General features: G+C 37.2%; 1 protein-coding gene across 3 annotated transcripts in view; it reads right to left on the bottom strand.

The window, feature by feature from the left end:
- The window catches only part of kmt2e (lysine (K)-specific methyltransferase 2E), a 44,664-nt gene that overhangs the window by 19,741 nt on the left and 6,576 nt on the right, over positions 1-18,347 (bottom strand). For 2 of the 3 annotated variants that reach the window (XM_066668084.1, XM_066668085.1), the window contains exon 2: positions 7,099-7,271. In XM_066668084.1, the coding sequence (XP_066524181.1) occupies positions 7,099-7,154 (56 nt within the window). In that variant the 5' untranslated portion in view covers positions 7,155-7,271. Of the gene's footprint in view, positions 1-4,649; positions 4,752-7,098; positions 7,272-18,347 lie in introns of those variants that run through there. The other variant, XM_066668086.1, reaches the window with a different exon arrangement.

The following is an 18,347-nucleotide window of genomic DNA, read 5'->3' as shown; positions in this document are numbered from 1 at the left end:
AATGACACTTGCATACTGAACTTTGTCCATTTTTATAGACAACTAGAATGTGTGGTGATAAGAGTCATATGAGTAGATAACTAATTAATGGACCAAAATAATACATTTGACAGATATTTTGAACATACTTGAATGTATATTTTGTTAAAGTTTGATGGCAACCAGCGACTAGATTATTAATGAGGACAAATATAGCTCATCCCAAAGGTATTGGATGGGGCTACATCTCTCCTTTTCCAGTGCTCCACAGCCTAATACTGGAGGAGTTGTATATGCATTAAATTAAAGACTTGTGCTAGCAGGAACTGTATGAGTACAAACCTGACTGGCAAACAATGACACAAGACAGGTAAGTACACACCCTCTCACACTGGCCACATGCTTCTGAGAACATTTTCTCTATATAATGTGTGTGCGCGTGCTTATGAACTTCTGCATGTGTGTTAAATAGTTCCAGCCGAGTGCAAGACGCTGATTTAAAAAAATTATAATAATAAAATAAATAAATAAAAAGGGAAAGAGCCATTTCGTATCTTTGCACAAAAGAAAAGCATTTTAAAGTAAAAGCTGCATCTAGCTCTGACTCTCTCCCTCTCTCTCTCTCGCACAAATGTGTGCCATTCACAAGCTAAAATAACCAGCATCCATTTCCTTAATGCCCGTGATTAAAAAAAGACCTAAACCAGTTGAGCCAGTAAATTTGAGCCTAAATCAGTTTTAGCAACATACCATGCTGACAAGCTTTTAACATTGTACGAAACACCAAAACAGTACATTTAAAATAATTCTAATTGAGGCATATAAGATCTTAGGGGGTCTGATACTGACATCATTCTCTCATCGGAAATCGGGCAGATACAGCAGATCCACTTACAGATTTATATTCCAGTAAGCATCTTGCACTGGACCATGAACCCATCATAACATAACATAAGACTAGTTAATCATCCAGATTCCAAATCAAGATTCACATCTTAAAATAAACCTTCGACAACTACAGCCAATAACTTGTGTGAGAAAATAAAATTAGCTGCTGGTTTTACTGTAAAGTAGGACTGGGCATTTAATCGAAAATAAATCAAACCAACATTCATAGCTTCTAATCGACATAATCTTGTCTTTATTGATTATATTAATTATTTTAAGTCCCCACTGTACTATCCCTTTAAAACCATGCTAAAAAGCTGTAGTCATGTGATTCTGTCACCTAAACACTGAGGCCAATCAAGCGACTTGAGCTGCTAGTACCAAAGGAAAACACTGCGTTTGTAGTTTGGACGTGCTGTGTTTGGACTAACTAATACGATGCTGAACAAAAAGTCAAATGTAAACAGTGAGAAAAAACTGTTTCAGTGACCAAAGCACAATCACACACCAAATATAAACAGTGCTCAAAAAACAAGAGAGGAACAAGCTCCCAGCAACAATAGAAATATATCACTTATTTAAAACTGGAGCATATATACAGCATAAGCCTCTTCACTGAACTATGAATGTCAAAAAAATAATAATAAAATAGTTCATTAATCATAATCGCTGTAAAATGTACAATTAATCATGATATTGATTTGCTCTCATATCGCTCAGCTGTACTGTAAAGCCTGTAGAAATTTTAGTTTAGTAATCACAAAGATGGCTACTTGTAATGTGTGTAAAGTGCGGTGGGATGGGAGTATAACTACTTTAATCAAGCACAAGTTATGGGTTATACATGAAAGTGTGGCAGCATCTAACAGAAAATCATAAGGCAGCAGATTTTCACTGAGGATTTTCAGAAATGTGATAAATTTCCAGTAGACAACTAAAAGGCTAAATGGCCTACAAAGAATGCACCCAACCACTATCTATAGTGGAAAAATGTGTGATTTTTCAGACTGTTGGGGAACCTGGAGCCCAGGTATAATATGCCATCCAGGGAGGGAGAGAAAGAGGAGGGGAGAAGAAGAAAAAAATTATAATAAATATATATATATTCATGCATCTCCCCTCACAAGCATATAAATTTGAGTGATATCCCACATTTATTCCATACAGTTTAAAGAAACACTACATAGTAGTTTTACCTTAAAATGACACGTAATAGGGAGAATAGCGCCTCTCACTTCTGTGTCAGACTGGTCCCCTAAAAACATGGCTATGCAACTTGAGAATCACAGCATGGAGAACTCTCGTGAGAAATGCGTAACACATTTACAGAGTGAGAGTAACATTGTTGCCATTTTTTTTTTTTTTTTTTAAAGTGTTGCTGTTCTAGTTGAGTTCTTGTTGTTAGCGATCACTTCCACTTTGTTATAAATGCTACTGACAGGTGACAGTGGATTATTTAGTAGTGAGGATATTTCATGACTGGACTTGTTGCGTAGGTAGCATCACAGTACCAAGCTGAAATTCACTGAGCTCCTGAGAGCGACCCATTCTTTCACAAATGTAGTTTGCATGCCTAGGTAAACATTTTGTATACCTGTGGTCATGGAAATGATTGGAACACATGAATTCAATCATCTGGATGGGTGAGTCAATACTTTTGGCAAAATAGTGCAGCTGATATTAAATGAATACTGTGAGGACTAAGGTGTTAATATCAAGGTTGCATTATTCCCAATGTTAAATTATATGATTTTAACCTTGCTGATAGTATGTGTAAGAAAAACTTCTTTTGAATGCATTTAAATTCAATGCAATTGTGTATATCTTTTGTTCTTGTAATAAGAAGTGGTGTGTGGTCCATTTCAGCCTCCTTATGTAATCATAAACCCAAATCCAACAACCATAATGCCTTTGAGGCAGGGGTCTTCAAACTATGGTCCGCAGGCCATATACAGTTTCATTTGACTGGCCTCTTTACTATGGCAGCATTCCTCATGTTGTCTGGCCAAGGGCATAGAGTTGGGTAGAGACCGTATTGACATCTCTATACCAATCCAGCGAATATTGTGCTGATTGTGCCCAGCAAATATTTTGGATGAAAACTACAAATACAACAGTCCGTTAGTGCCTAGTCCATGTGGTACAAACAGTTAAGATCTCGTTCCCTACTCAGAGTCCCACACCACTAACAGGATTGTCTTTGCCGTTTCTCCCAAAAGTGTGAAAAGCTGTGGCTGTAAGGAGACAAAGCACTGTAAACACAACACTGAGTGAGAGATACTGTCCACGTTGCATTTTGTATTTATTAAGGGACAGTGCCAACTGCTACGGTGGTGTTTGAGCAGAACAAACTGCCATCCCATACTCCACAGTGACTTCACATTTTCCAAATATTATGACTTTAATCTCAAAATCAAAATGACTAACTTGAAAACATTTGAAATGTATGACATGGTAAATAGTTATTTTTTCTAAATGATTTCTTCTCTGGCTGCAATCCAGCCACTCAAAACCTAAAAAACTGTGAGCAGGCCCCTTGATTAAAAATTTGTAACATGTTTTGAAGTAAGAAGAGCTAGGGTATTAGAATCTGTATCTGCATTTTTTTAAATATATAAATACGAAGGTGCTACAAACTAAATACTTTATGACACAGTACAGTTCAATGAGAAAAAAAACAAATAAAATACTAATAACATAAAATAATGATACAACTAACCCATGTGCTCTATTATTACATGAATCCATAGGGAAGATTCATGTCCATACACTTCAATAATCAAGATGCACTAATATCTAAACATTCCAGTGCCTACAGTGGAATAGTAAATCATTTAAGAGTACTTACATAAAATACCTGTAGATTTCATGTGTACTAATTCCAGAAACTTCTGAAGGTGCACTAAATCCAAAAATTTGAAAACAAAAAGGCACATCTAAACTCAACCCGTTAAAACCTTAATTATTATGAAATTCTCCACTTATCAAGATACCTAAATGACCAATGCTTATTAAAGTGGGATAAAAATACTACTAAAAGAAAGAAAGAAAAATAAATAAAAAAAATAAATGCTCCCTTCACCCTGAAGCTTTAAAGCAATAATTATACCAAAAATAACCATTTTATCAGATATCAGCTTACAGCCTGCTGATTTCATTTCACGAGCCCCTTTAAGAACAACAGCAATACATGTGGTCTGGATAATGCATGTCTTTAAACTAAAAAGTAATTACATAAGATATACAGAAAAAAACAACAACAGGAGAAGGCACCAATTGGAAACAAATATAGCAGTATTCATAAACACCAAGTTACCTAATTTTCAGACATCAGAATTTTGGATTTTAGCTAAAATGAAAAATTTCATTGTATAGCTGCCTCAGTCATATGGCTGTAAATCATTCTGAATTATTATTAATTTATTTATTTTTAAACACCTATTATAAACTTATGTACATAACTTACATTAGCCTCATACCTCAAGGGCAAAAAAGACAAGCAGAAATTCACACAATTCTGCTATTAAAATTAATTTTAAAAAATACATTAATGAAATGACAAAAGTTTAGTTCTCTCTTTTGCTCCTTTTTAAAAATCTTTTCAAAGACTTTTTCAACATGGTTTTTCTTATTATTCTTTCTCTCTTATCCCCACCCTTTCTTCCTCTGTGATTACACGTTAAACCATGCTGTCTTCCTCTCCTCATGCCCTTTTCTCTCATGCTTTCTCCGTCAAGATGTGTTCTACCTGGCTATCTGCTCTCCTTTGTCATTTTCTTTACCTCTTGTACTGTATTTCTTCACAAAGATGTGTTCTGCTGGGCTGTCTTCTCCTCGGTCTTTTTCTCTCTGATACTCACACACTTCCTACTCAAACAGTTTGCTACGACTCATGTGTTAAAATGAAAGTGCATGACCACCTAAAGAGGGCGGACCTACAAGAGGGTGTGCGTGCTTGATGTGTGTGCACACAAGTCAAACAAGAATAGAAGCGGGAAAACAGCAGCTAAACAACTGATAAATGATTAACAGACAAATTATATACAAAGGTGACTTGTCGTGTGGGGATGAGCACTAATCGATGACCATTGTGTTTATGTGTGAGGAGAGAGAGAGAGAGAGAGAGAGAGAGAGAGAGAGAGAGAGAGAGAGAGAGAGAGAGAGAGAGAGAGAGAGACTGGGGATTTCCTACGTTATTGACACACAAAAACGAGAGGAGTTGAGGAAAACCGTTTGAATGTCAGACATGAGAATGAAACCGTGATAAACAGTTCATGAGAAGGGCGAGAAACAGAAAGAGTCACAATGAGAGAATTGGGGATGGACAGAAACGGAGAGAAAGAAAGACAGAATGCAACTGAAACACCAATCAGATTTGACATTGAGGCCTGCGCTAATCATAGCCTTACAGCTAATTTTGGAACACAGACACAAATGTCAAGAGATGAGAGAGGGCACACAACAGAAATGATTTAGGAAGAGAAAGACAAAGAGTGTTGAATGTTTAAAAAGCTTGAAAAGAAAAGAGAGACAAATCAAAAAGTGTGAATGAAAAAAGAGAGCGGGAACCAAACAGGGTTGAGAGACAGTGAAAGAGAATGCTGGGGAAAGCTCTATGGGAGGTTGTAAGTCAGGTATAACAACCATGTGAGCTGCTGCAGCATATAAGCAATAACTATCAACATACCAGAATCACAGCATACTATGTAACCATGGCAACTACTGCAGCAGCACCATGTTGACCCTGACACCCACCCCAATAAAAGAGATTTGTCAAACCCCTAAATCTATCAAAAAAGTTCAAAGGGCCAGTTATCACTCAGGTTGTTGCCAAGGTAACAAACTGTTGAACAGTGCAGGGACGGCAACATGGCAACGCAAACTGTCGCGGCAACAGGAGGCAGGCATCACAGTGGAAACCACTGAGGGCTTTTGTCAATTTAAATAAAAATAATAAATAAATCCTGGACCAAAAATAAACAAACCTTTCATACAGAAAGTGAGGGAAATTATGACTGGAAACTAAACTTCAATCACTCTCTCTCTCTATGTTTCTTTCTCTCATATTTTAAAACACAAACATTTGTGCACCAAAAAAAAAAAAAAACCACAACAGCGGTAAAACTACAAGTGTGAAAGTGGATCTAATGTTCAGTTTTATAGGATGTTTTTTACTTTTCAAAACTCAAACTTTGTAACCCAAGCTTTGGCAACACAAATAGTCAATTGGCATGAATCTGAATCTGAAGCTGAAACTGAAAGTGGAATATCTAATCCACCCAAGTTATTATAAAGATTCTTAGAATTACATTTGGGGTTCTTTTATAGTTAGTCTTGAAGTTAACCACAATTACAAATATAGACATACATTATATACAGGTTTAAATGGTTTAATTTCGTATAAACACCCATACTGAAATGCAATTACTACTAAAGACCTCCCCATATGGAGATGGCTAGACCTGATGTAAACGTCATAACAGGAGGCATACAAGAGAAACTCTGCTGTAGAAAAACAAACAAAAATACCTACAGGTTTATGGATAAGAGCTGATAGTATAAATAAGCTACTGTCCTGTCAGTGATCTTCATAGTTTTTTTTTTTTTTTTTTGGTGTGGTTGAAGATTCAAGCTCTGCCTTCCGTGTCTGTGAGGAATTTGGGGTGAAGCCCAGTCCTCTAACCATTAGGCCAAGGCTACTCTATACGTATGTAAATGCAACAAGTTCATAAATGTATAAATGCGGTTAAAATTTTAAATACATTCAAATATGTTTTCCCGGACATTTAGCCTGTCACAGTCACCGCACAACATAAAGGTGACTGCAGAAAGTCAGAGGCAGTAACTCAACATTTATTTGTAGCTTGACTATATAGAAGTAAATGAAAGAATTTGGTGAAAAAAAATAAGGGCTCAGGGCAGTGCTTGTTAATTACTTAAAGTAATGCATACATTCTAATGGCGGTTTTGTCCATTCATGTCTGTACCTAAATGCATTTTCTTTAAAACAGGAAAAAAATTAAGGTCAAAATAATTGAGTGAATTACAATAAATAGGGATTAACTACAAGGTGATATTTTCTATCAACAGACATCCTTAAAAGCAGAGACAAAAAAGAAACAATATAAGAGAAAACAGAGAGAAACAGGTACAATGATACAGAGAAACAGGGGGGGACAAGAAAGAAACAAAAAGAGACAGCAAGAAAGAGAGAAAGTGTAAATGTCATACTCTGATCCGGCAGCCATGTGGAGGTACTCAGATTTGGCCGTGATGGCTAAGCTCATGACGCTCGGTGCTGCTGCTGTGAGTCTCGAGTTCTACTGAGTCCAGAGCACAATCCCAAACCCTGAGGCATGCCAGCCACAGCACTCATTGCACACATCTAAGTGCATCCACAAACCCTGGAAAACAAGAAAAAGAAAAAAGGATAAATTAGCATATTATTACCTTTAAAAAATATACAGGCATATGCTGTTATCACAGGTATACTATCAACAATGGGGAACTTAAAGGTTCATTGGAGGAACTAGAGAAGATAAGTTAGTGAAGCTAGAGAAGCTAATTCATTCTATACAAGTTGGTGCATTTAGTGTTAGCACGTGTGCACGGCATTGTAAACAGTCTGAGGTGAATCCAGCAGCAGGAGTTTGGAGCATTTGAGAAAGAAATTTAAGAATACTACTGTAAACAGGAAAAGAGCCGTCTGCCAAGAGCTTTGTGTGATTCAGAGGAGAAAGATCAGAGGAACTCCAATAGCCTGGGAGAGAGACAGAGAGAGAGAGAGCTCTCCTTTTCTTGTCTCTGATGACCCAGTTGATTATTGACTGTTTATTTTCTCAAAAGTATAAGCCTGTTATTCTAATATTCATGCTAAAATGCAGGAAACAATATATAAAAACATAAAGAGGAAAAAGACGAAAATAAAGATGTAGATATTTTAATAAGTTATGCAAGTTATACTAGTCTGTAGGTTTTAAAAATTGTTTGAAACATAAACAAATAAAATAAATCAAGGCTCTCAAAAGGAACCACCATCTGTCTCTTTACAGCCAAATATAACTGATCAAAATAACTAATAAACAACACAACCTATTTTGCATACATTTTTGGCATATTTAAAGTTGAGAAGGTTGAATTTTTCTGTTCTGGAGAAATTAAGAGGCATTACAATGGATCATTTGACATTAAAGAAATATGTAAGATTATTACATGTAAACAACATAAATTTACATATCTTTTTAATGGAGGGAAACAGAGCTAAAGAGAACTATGCCACAATTGTGAAATAAAATCATTAAAAAACGAAATGCAGAAAGCTGCAGTTGCCCTGGATGATCACTAAGAGGAGCAGCTGCTCGCTCAGCTTGGCCGCCATCAATGAAGAGAAAAGAAAACACAACATGGAGGCAGCCTTTATTCTCTCCATCCGTCCTTTCAGCTCCATCACTGTGAATGATCTCAGGAATCCCCCCAACCCCCTTCCCAAAGCCTATTTCTGCCTTAATGGAACATTTCCAAGCTTTAGCTCAATGACAACAGTTTCTGTGCTACCTAGCCTTAGCCCAACTAGCTGTGAGCTAATCTTGTGCTGCTTTAGGTTTTATTTATTCAAAAAGGCCACCAGATGTGCTTATATTTTATTTAAAAAATATTAAGTATTCCTTCTTAAAAGAATTCTCCTGTTAAAATGAAATCTCCTTTTGTATGCTTCTACTTAAAAAAAAAAAAAGTTTCTACTTTTCTGGAAAAGCCTTACATACAATGTCTGTGAGGATTTATTGTACTTGGCCACTTTAACTTTAGTGAGATCACGTAGTGGTGTTAAAGTATAGTTCTTGATCAAAGAGTGCACTGTTCCACAATGAGGATGTACGCTTAGGTTCATGTTCAGCTTCTAAAAAGCATGACATGCACACCTCCGAGAGTAATGAGGAAAGATAGAGAGCAGGAAAAAGAGAGAGATATGATGCAAACAGAGAAGGTCTGCCTCTAAAGAGTGGTAGAATGAAAAGGAGGCTGACAGACATCTGAGGACAGCCAATCAGGAGCCTTGCTGTCAAGCAACATTTTAATCCCAGCCAAGGGGAAGCTAAATATGTCATAGTGACACACTTCCCCCAACACCAGAACAACAAACAGGGCGGAGACAGAGGAATTACAGCTAAGCATGGAGAACAGGAGAGGGGGAGAGAGAGAGAGAGAGAGAGAGAGAGACACACGAGGGAGTGTGTGTGTGTGTGTGTGAGTGAGAGAGAGAGAGAGAAAAAGAGTAAAAGAAAAAGAGACATAAGGGGGATTACAGAGGAAGAGGCAGATGCCAGGACAGAAAAAAGGCCCCCGATCACACCTTTTTCTAGTGCTCTTGCACACAAACACATGTACACTGATACACACTCCGCCAGCAGTGAGTCTTTCGTCACTGATCAAAAATGCATGCATAAACACACTTAAAGAGCCCATATCCTGGTAGATTCTTCACTATTGAAAAAAGACTGACATATGTAAACATGGTCGTAATTTACATTCATAGCATTCACGCTCCAATATTTATTATATATTTTGTCACCAACAGTATTGAACAGAACAAGAATTGATCTCCAAGGAATATGGGACTGCTTCTACTGTACACACATCCCAATATAAAATACAGAGATTTAAAATTAATTCACAATTTCTAATTTCTTAAAAGATTATGTATCAGAATGGGCAGATATGGCCATGAAAATAAAGCCAGCATTATTATGTTTTAAAAGGGTCATGCAAGAGTGGAATTTTGAATTTTCCTACTTTGAACTATAAGGATAATCATATATATATATAAACATATAAATGAAGAGTGGAGTAATTGGGCGTTCGTGTACACACAAAAATTAAAAGCAAAGTACAGTAGCGCATTCCTGAATTAGACCTGCCCACAATCTCAAGGCCACATTCTGCTCACAGGTCTCCACCCACTTAGCATACAGCTCTCTGTCATTTGCTAAGAAAGCTGCTTGAAGGAAAAAAGGGAGGAGTGAGACAGAAGGGGGTTGGGGATGAAGGAAGAAGGGGGAGAGGGGAAAACACACACACACACACACACACCTCCTCCTCTACCCAAGCTGGATTTTTTTTTCCTCCCTCTCTTCTGCATTTCCTAAATAAACCTCAAACACTGAGTGAGTGAGTGAGAGAGAGAGCAAGCTAAAGGAGAGAAAAGAATGAAAGGGTGGAAGGAACCCAAAGTATAAGGGGGGGGGACAAAAAAAATAGCTATTTAAAAAACGGGGCATCAACAGTGATAAGTGAGTCTTTAATTCATCTGAGAGGAGACGAAGAGAAGGGTGAAAAGGAAAGGGTGAGTGCTAAGAGAAAGGGGGAGCATAGATAAGAACAGTGAGAAATCTTACGTCACACATCTCCCTCTTTCCTTAGCTCTCCTCTATGACTTTAAAAACAAAGGTCTCTGCTATATGATCCAAAGATCAGAATTTCATGTATAATTTCTGCACCGTTACAGTTTGTAGCCTGTGCAAATTTTCTTATAGGTGAGAAGGGAATTTTTTTTTTTAAATAAATAAATAAATAAGGTTCTCTTATTTCTTATTATTTGCTGATCATGATTTACCATTTATATAAGCACGTTCAAATATTCTCATCACACAAAACATCTATGGAAAGATAAAAATGCACAGAAAAATAAGAGTTACAGAAGTTACTCACGATGCTACGTGCTATATAACAATATTTATATACAAGAGTCAGCCTCATGGATACCATGACAGGGGAAGACCAGGTAGGTCTTAAGCTTATTGTGCACAAGTACTTAAATACTTTAATAAAATTTCTCTTCCATTATTAAAAAAAATACCACTTTTCTGGCAACATTTGTAATCATATTGCATGCATATCCAAAGTGAAGGAAACCATATTGTTCAAATGAAGAACAAACATGTTACCCTTTCATCACTTACAAGAGAAGCTGAAAACCCTGGTGCTCCATGTTATGCACTGCAGCTGGAATTGCTGGCCAACATGCAGTATGTTACTTCGGCATACAACGTCTATCTACTAGAGTTTTCTTTAGCAAGATTTGGGTCTCTACATACAGCTAAATGTCAAAGTGAATGCTAATGCTTATTAGAATCTTCTTTGACAGCACAACTTTTATTCTGAGGACATCTCCCTATTAGGCAGCAATGTCTGTGCAAGACAGTCCCAACTGCAACACTGCTTAAAATACAAAAAAAGTTAAAGCACTTCTTTAAAGTACTTAATAATGTAATATCCAACCCAGAGAACTGATATCAGCATATCTGAGAATCACAGGAAGATCACTAGTGACATAATTATGGCTAACAAACACAGTAGATTTACCAAACTGGAAAAGACTGGAAAAGCTGCAGAGCAGTCAGAACGTCCTGCAAGCACTCAAGTCATTCAGTACAAACACCTCTGCAATTAATACTCATTTCTAAAACATGTAACCCTCAACAATTTCATTTAGAAGCTGCTTTTCTGCACTCCAGTTATTACTGTTCTCCAAATCTGATGAGATCTCTTTTCAAATATTTATTATTCATACTTAAGGGGTCCTAAGATGGAAAAAATTAACAATGACAAATTCATAACCACCAAAGAATGTGCAGGAAATGGTCAAAATGGGCACACGGTGTCATATGCAGAACATGCAGTGCACCACAGACATGAACCTTTTTTAGCTTCTTGCAATGTAGTACTTCTTCTGGGTAATAGGACCAGGTGAGCTTGGGTGGGGGGGGGGGGGGGGGTTCCTCAAGGATTTCACTTTAAGTGCCAACATATATACACACACACACACACACGTATATATATATATATATATATATATATATATATATTTTTTTTTTTTTATAAATATGGAAAACAATTTGCATGCCACATAGCCATTTTATACTCATACAATCATAAGTATTCTCAGCCTCTTGCTCGGGCTCTTCAAATGTCATACGAGTTACTTCCTTGTTTACGCTTCATACACAAATCGTGCCACAATCTCGTCCTGGCTTTATCTTATGTAAAAAATGTATTTGCCAGCAGTGATTATCTGTATTTAATAATGCTATTTTGTACCAAAATGGCCCCAAAACACAAGAGAAACATGCTTCTGAGTATGTATTTGGCCCATAAAAAGTGTCCGTGGGTGTGAGTGAATGCGCCCCCTCCAGGGTATGTTCCTTCCTCGAGCCCAGTTTTTCCTGGTGGGCTACAAAGATGGTTGAGACAGACAGACAGACCACAGATTTATGCTCATTTTACTGCTTCCAATAAGTAAACTTCAAGAACACCTCACATGCTGCCTAATATATCCCAGCCTTTGACAGGTTACACTGTAATGAGATAATATCAATGTTATTAACTATGCTTCTTGGTGAAGTTAATCTTGTGGCTCATTGGAATATATTTAAACTGGACCAAAAACTACTTAGAAAAATAGTTCCATCATCTTACAGTGAAACATAAGGTTGTTTTATTTGTAGTTACCACTTCGAAAGCAGCAATTGCCTCTTTCACACATGAATTTCTACAGAAATATGTCGGGGGCAAATTTATTCCTCTGGGTAAACTCCTTAAAATTTCTGGATTACAGTGCATGTATGAAAGGGGCATGTTTCTTGCCATCTTTCCTGATCATCAGGAAGCAAATACTGGTCTTTCCAATGGTGGACTGGCACACTGTCCAGGGGGAGTTCCTACCTTATGTGCAATGATTCTGGGGAGACTCCAGTCCTAACACAACCCTGATCAGGAAGAACGAATGAATTAATTGACAGCTGGTTTCCGATACAAATAATGCAGTCTTTCACTTTTTACAAAACAAAGATTCAATACCACCCACCCATGTAAGACTCGGGAGAGGAGGAAAAAAAAGCCTACTAGTACTTGGAAAAAAAAAAAACCTTCTGTCTTCGGTGGCTCTTACTTCCACACTTAAAAGTACAAACACAACACACTCAACCAATCTCTAATTTCTTAGCAGAAAATGAGCGCTGTAATTGTGAATTTCACATACTGTGAATCATCATACTAGTTGAAATTAGATTATTATTCTGTTTTTAAAGATAAAACTTTTTTTTTTAAAAAAAAAAAGAGAACCAGTGCTCAATTGTATGTTCACTCTCACACTAAGACTTCTCTAGCGTTTAATTATTTATATACAAAGCAACAAGGACACAAGTGTTTTTGATGCAATGTTTAATGCCCCTGGTGCACTACTGTGCCCCCCCCCCCCACAATTGCCATTGATTAATTAAATACGGAAGATACATTTCGTTGTTAGTACAATAACCAATAATTCCACACAAATGGCATCCCCTTTTGTGTGTCTTCTGCTTCCAATGACCAAGCCAAGAATGACTGACAGCAAATAGAAGGGAGGCTAAAACTCTTGCCAACTGATACATTTTTCGTTTTAAAGTTAATAAGCATTTAATTTGATAAAAGCAAATTACTAGATACTTTAAAAATGTCAAGATTGAGTAAACAAAAAACAAACAAAGATAGTACAGTGTTCACAAATAAACAGAACAACATTCCATCATTTATATTTATATTTCAGCCTTTAAATTTCTTTCAAAGATAACACCCTAAAGAAAATCTAATATGTGGATCCTGAAATTAAGCCATAGACACAGGCAAATTTTATAGCACAAAGCTAACAGCAGCAAACTAAAAAGTAAATCTGAACTAACGCCCTAGCCCGAAGATTACACATTAGTCACAGGTTCATGTATGGACACCAAATCAAAACATTCCTCACATTTACATTTAAGCTATATTTACCCCAAATAGTACAATACATACTTAATATGTTTTTAATAGCAGGCAGTATGAGATTATCATCATACTTATGCTTTAATCCAACATATACTAGGCCCTGCAGAGGGCATAAAATGGCATTAAATTTTGTTTGTATTCTGCACCCTCTACTTTATTTGGCTTTATTGCTGACATTATTAACAATATTAATACTACATATTCTAGAATTTAATCTCAGCAGCAAGTGAAACAGAAGATAAGCATAGGACAAATGTCACACTGGTGGTAACAAGACAAACTTGTTTGGTTTCATAAGTTATTGTTTTATTTATGTTTATTTTGCCCTTCCCATGCATACAGGGTAATCAGGAAGTGTTCTGAACTTTACCTGGAGGAACTATATGTGTGAATGCAAACACCTGCCACATTCATCCCGGACATTACAATGACTTTGAGTCGGCATGTGTAATAACACACATAATAATTATTATAATAGTAATTTCTAAAGAGCTTTTTCAATATCCCAAAGATGCTGTTTACAATGGGAGGACATGTAAAGGACAGCCACAATTAAGCAAAAACAATATATCGTGTGTATATCTTGTCAGGAAATTTATGAACCAATAGTTGCCTTCTGCATGTGTATACACTGTCCCGTTCCATTCCAAATGCCTCCCTACATAATACACTACCTTTGTTATCTTGACTTACTCACCCAAAAACAGTGCCCAGTTTGAAGTTGTATACACCACTGATTTTCAAATGTCTCAGCCGTTTTCACGTATGAACTCCAGATAAGGTGAGGATTGGTGTTGCCCTTCCACAGATTTAGCCAGACATTTTCTGGTGTCTGACACGTCCTCGCCACAGGAAATATTCTGGTTGCTTTAGGCATTGGGCAGTGCACGGTGAATTCTCCAGAAAATGAATAATGTGTTCATTCTGACATTACCCAGACATTGTACTATGGGGCTGGCAGGATAACGTCCAGGTAATGCATGGTACAAATGATTCAGACATTTGTGATCATACATACAGCTCCTATGGGTAATGTCCAGGAAAAGTTCTAGGTTATGCCTAAAAGGGGCTTTTGTTAAACACATCTACACTGCCTGGTTGCAGGAGCCTATATTTTAAGACTCGTTCATACAAGCTTAAACTGCTTAAATATACAGGTTTATGCTCCACAGACTGGGTAACCTATGTCTCCTGGTGTTTGAAATAGAGAATCTGACCGACCTAGGCAGTTCTGTCAGTATAATGGTTTCAAAGCACAAATTAATGTTAGCAACATGCTAATACACAAGCTAACATGATGATATCCTGAAGGTAACCCACTAAATAAAAGTCTAAGTTAGTGCAGATAGATTAAACAGCTCCAAACCCATCTTTATTCCTTGTGGGCTGCATTTATATTTTTGTCCATGCCAATAGAATTTCTATGAAATAAACAGAAATTATGACTGATTTTCAAAGGGGAAAAGTAGTTAAAATACAAAAGACCCATTCCCAGAGAGACAAAAATCAGAGAGAGAGAGAGACAGAGAGAGAGAAAGTAGAGAAAAAAACAAAACAAAATTAGAGACAAACAGAAAATGAAAGACAAAAAGGCAAAGCCAGAGAGGGAAAGATAGAAAAATATGGGATGTGCATCTGTCTGTTCTCTCTATGAGACACCTGTTGTTCAGGTGAAGCTCAGCTCCATTTCATTGTTGGAGCAGAAAGCTGTCACCTGATCCTCCTCTCCTCCCTCAGCTCTGCTCACCTGAGACCACACTGCACCCTATTCACCTCATACACCACAGCATTAAAGAGACAGTGAATAATAATATAAATAAAGACCAATCAGAAGAAGCCGAATTACAACCATAACCTAAACAAATAGAATTGTACCTTAAATTACATAAAACATAAATCTCCTTTTAAACACCAGTTGTGATCTTGGTCAGAAGAATCACAATTATTTATATTTCCCTCAAATTTTTAAGCCCTGCTAACAAGAAATTAAAGCCTATACTCCACCAATTACAATGGTGCTAATGGCAACCAAAATCACCACACACTCTTCACAGTCTGGTTGGGAGGAATGGATGGATAGATGTATGTATAGATATACATAACCACAAATTCAAAGCCATCCCAGGTACCACAAATGTTTGTGGAAAAGGTCAATAAAACAGATGTTTAACTGTTTCAAATAGTTTTGAATTGTCAACAAAGACATGTGATAGAACAGATGGACTTCCATCTTAGAAATTGCTATTTATAAAACTGCATGCTTCAATCAGTACCAACAGAAGGCATGTGAAATATTTTCTGAGTGTCCAGCTGCTAGTTTAATGGATAATGTTGGTGCAATGAACTCATATGTTATATATGGAACTGTGCAATTTTTTAGCAGTCATGAAAATTGTTTATATTTGTGTCATTATTGGATTTATTTCTAGTATTAAAAATGTTTGAGAACATTTTATAATGAGCATGAAGGATGATGAATACAGTACAAATACACAAGAATGCGCTGTTTATCAGTAAAAGTATGAACTTGTAATTCAGAAAAACATTTCGCCATGCAAACACTAGAAAACAAATGAGACTGGAGTTGCCGTACTTGAGCTTAAGATCACCATGCCCTGTGCAAAGTGTCTGCAAGAGTTATTCCTCCAGCAGAGGAATCCGCTTGATTACGTGTGACGTCACAAATGACATTTCACCACTTATGGGTCTTATTGTGCCTTAGGTCCCATGTCCTACTGTGTGGACCCGCCTCTGGGAGCAGAGGAGCCGTGTAGAGAGATCTGTGTTTCCTGCAGATCCGTCTCTGGGAACAGAGGAGCCGAAAAGCCGCGGAGAGAAAACGGTGTCTCCCGCAGCTTTGTCTCTGGGAGTAGAGATGCCATGGGGAGAGAGCCTTATCTTCTGCTCACGGTCAGTCCCTGACCATGTATGCTACCGGCAATTCCCTTCAATGAAACGTAGATAAAGCAGGTAGACAAAGTAACTAGATTTTTTTTTTCCCTTTTTCCCCCCTTTAGTGGGTCTGGGACTTAACAAGCAGACAGAGGTTTTCTATTTGAACTACTCCACAGCACTGCGAGTGCACTTTTAAAAATAACATAAATAGATATGTTCATAGCAAATAAGGGTGCAATAATTTCAATCCAATGTGCAACAATTCAAACACAACCATGACCTGAAAATTTAATAAATTACATTTACACTGTTCATAGGAGAGAAACAGGAGAAATCATGTCTAGAGTTTGAATATAACTGCACTAATTGTATGAACCACAACAAAAATACCTGAAGACATTAAGCAAATATTGAGACAAAAACAATAACCACACCATCTTTTACATTATGCTTAAAAGAGCAACAGAAACTGATTGATATGTAGGTCTGTACATTTCCTTTCCTATGTTTGAGGTTTCGTTCTAAGTGGCGATACACTTCTGTCAGAAACTAAGCTCTGGTTTCTGCAGATCTGCTGCTGAATCTGCTCACTTCCTCCAAGAGCACACTCCCCCAACCAATCACACATCTCTAGAAAATTTGCCACTATGCATTAAATGCAATAAAAAGCACACGTGACTTAAAGCCTGCATCAGTGGCTTAGGAATTCAGACCTGTGGGGGTACCTGATTACCTGATAAGTGTTCATGTGTATAGACAACGATGAATACAACTGTTTTCATTAGTGTTTATTACCTAGCTTACAGCATACAGGAGTTCTAGTTAACCTAGCATTGTCTACACCAAATGATTATTAGCATATACTGAATGCTTATTGGCCTTATGCAGCCAATACCTACCAGCCTTAATTATTTTTAACAAGATTACATCCTATGTGAGTTCAGATTAGCTATGTTTTCATACAATAAAAAGGTTATTACTTCAGTTCATATATTTCAGTCCATAAAAAATAGTCATCATTAGCCAATAGAATATAACAATCTAGGGCGGCACAGTGGCGCAGCAAGTAGTGTCGCAATCACACAGCTCCAGGGACCTGGAGGTTGTGTATTCGATTCCCGCTCCGGGTGACTGTCTGAGGTTGGTAGGTGGATTGGTGACTCAAAAGTGTCCATAGGTGAGTGTGTGTGAGTGAATGTGTTGCCCTGTGAAGGACTGGTGGCCGCTCCAGGGTGTATTCCGCCTTGCGCCCAATGATTCCAGGACCCACCCCTGAACTGGATAAGTAGTTGAAATAATGAATGAATATAACAATGTATTTGCATTGGGCTCGTTATATACACAGAATATATACACTAGTTACCAGGCCTCAAAAAATAGTTAACTAACTTGTACACTATAGCATCTCTAGTAATACGGGTTAGCCTCTACTGAATAGTGTACACTGAATGATCTAGTTGACCATACAGGAGCACTTTAATTTTACAATTAGAGACTGTATTCCACCTGATTCTCTGCATACTTTTTACCCTTATTTCACCCTGCTCTTCAATGGTCAGGACCTCCCTAATCCTGTTCCTAATCCAGTGATCATTAAATGAGGTTTTTATTACGGTACTGTATTCTATATTAGTTAGCTCAAACTAAAATTTAAACAGTTCCTAACTAGCATATAACCTACACATATCAGATCAGCCAATACTCCAACAGGTTATTAGACAAGATAACCAAGTTAAGAATTAATTATAGGTTAAGACAAGGTAAAGATTTCATATTATAAGGTAACT

This window comes from Hoplias malabaricus, chromosome 4 (assembly GCF_029633855.1).
Source record: "Hoplias malabaricus isolate fHopMal1 chromosome 4, fHopMal1.hap1, whole genome shotgun sequence".
In the NCBI taxonomy this organism is placed as follows: Eukaryota; Metazoa; Chordata; class Actinopteri; order Characiformes; family Erythrinidae; genus Hoplias; species Hoplias malabaricus.
This window is presented reverse-complemented; position numbering and strand designations above follow the sequence as displayed.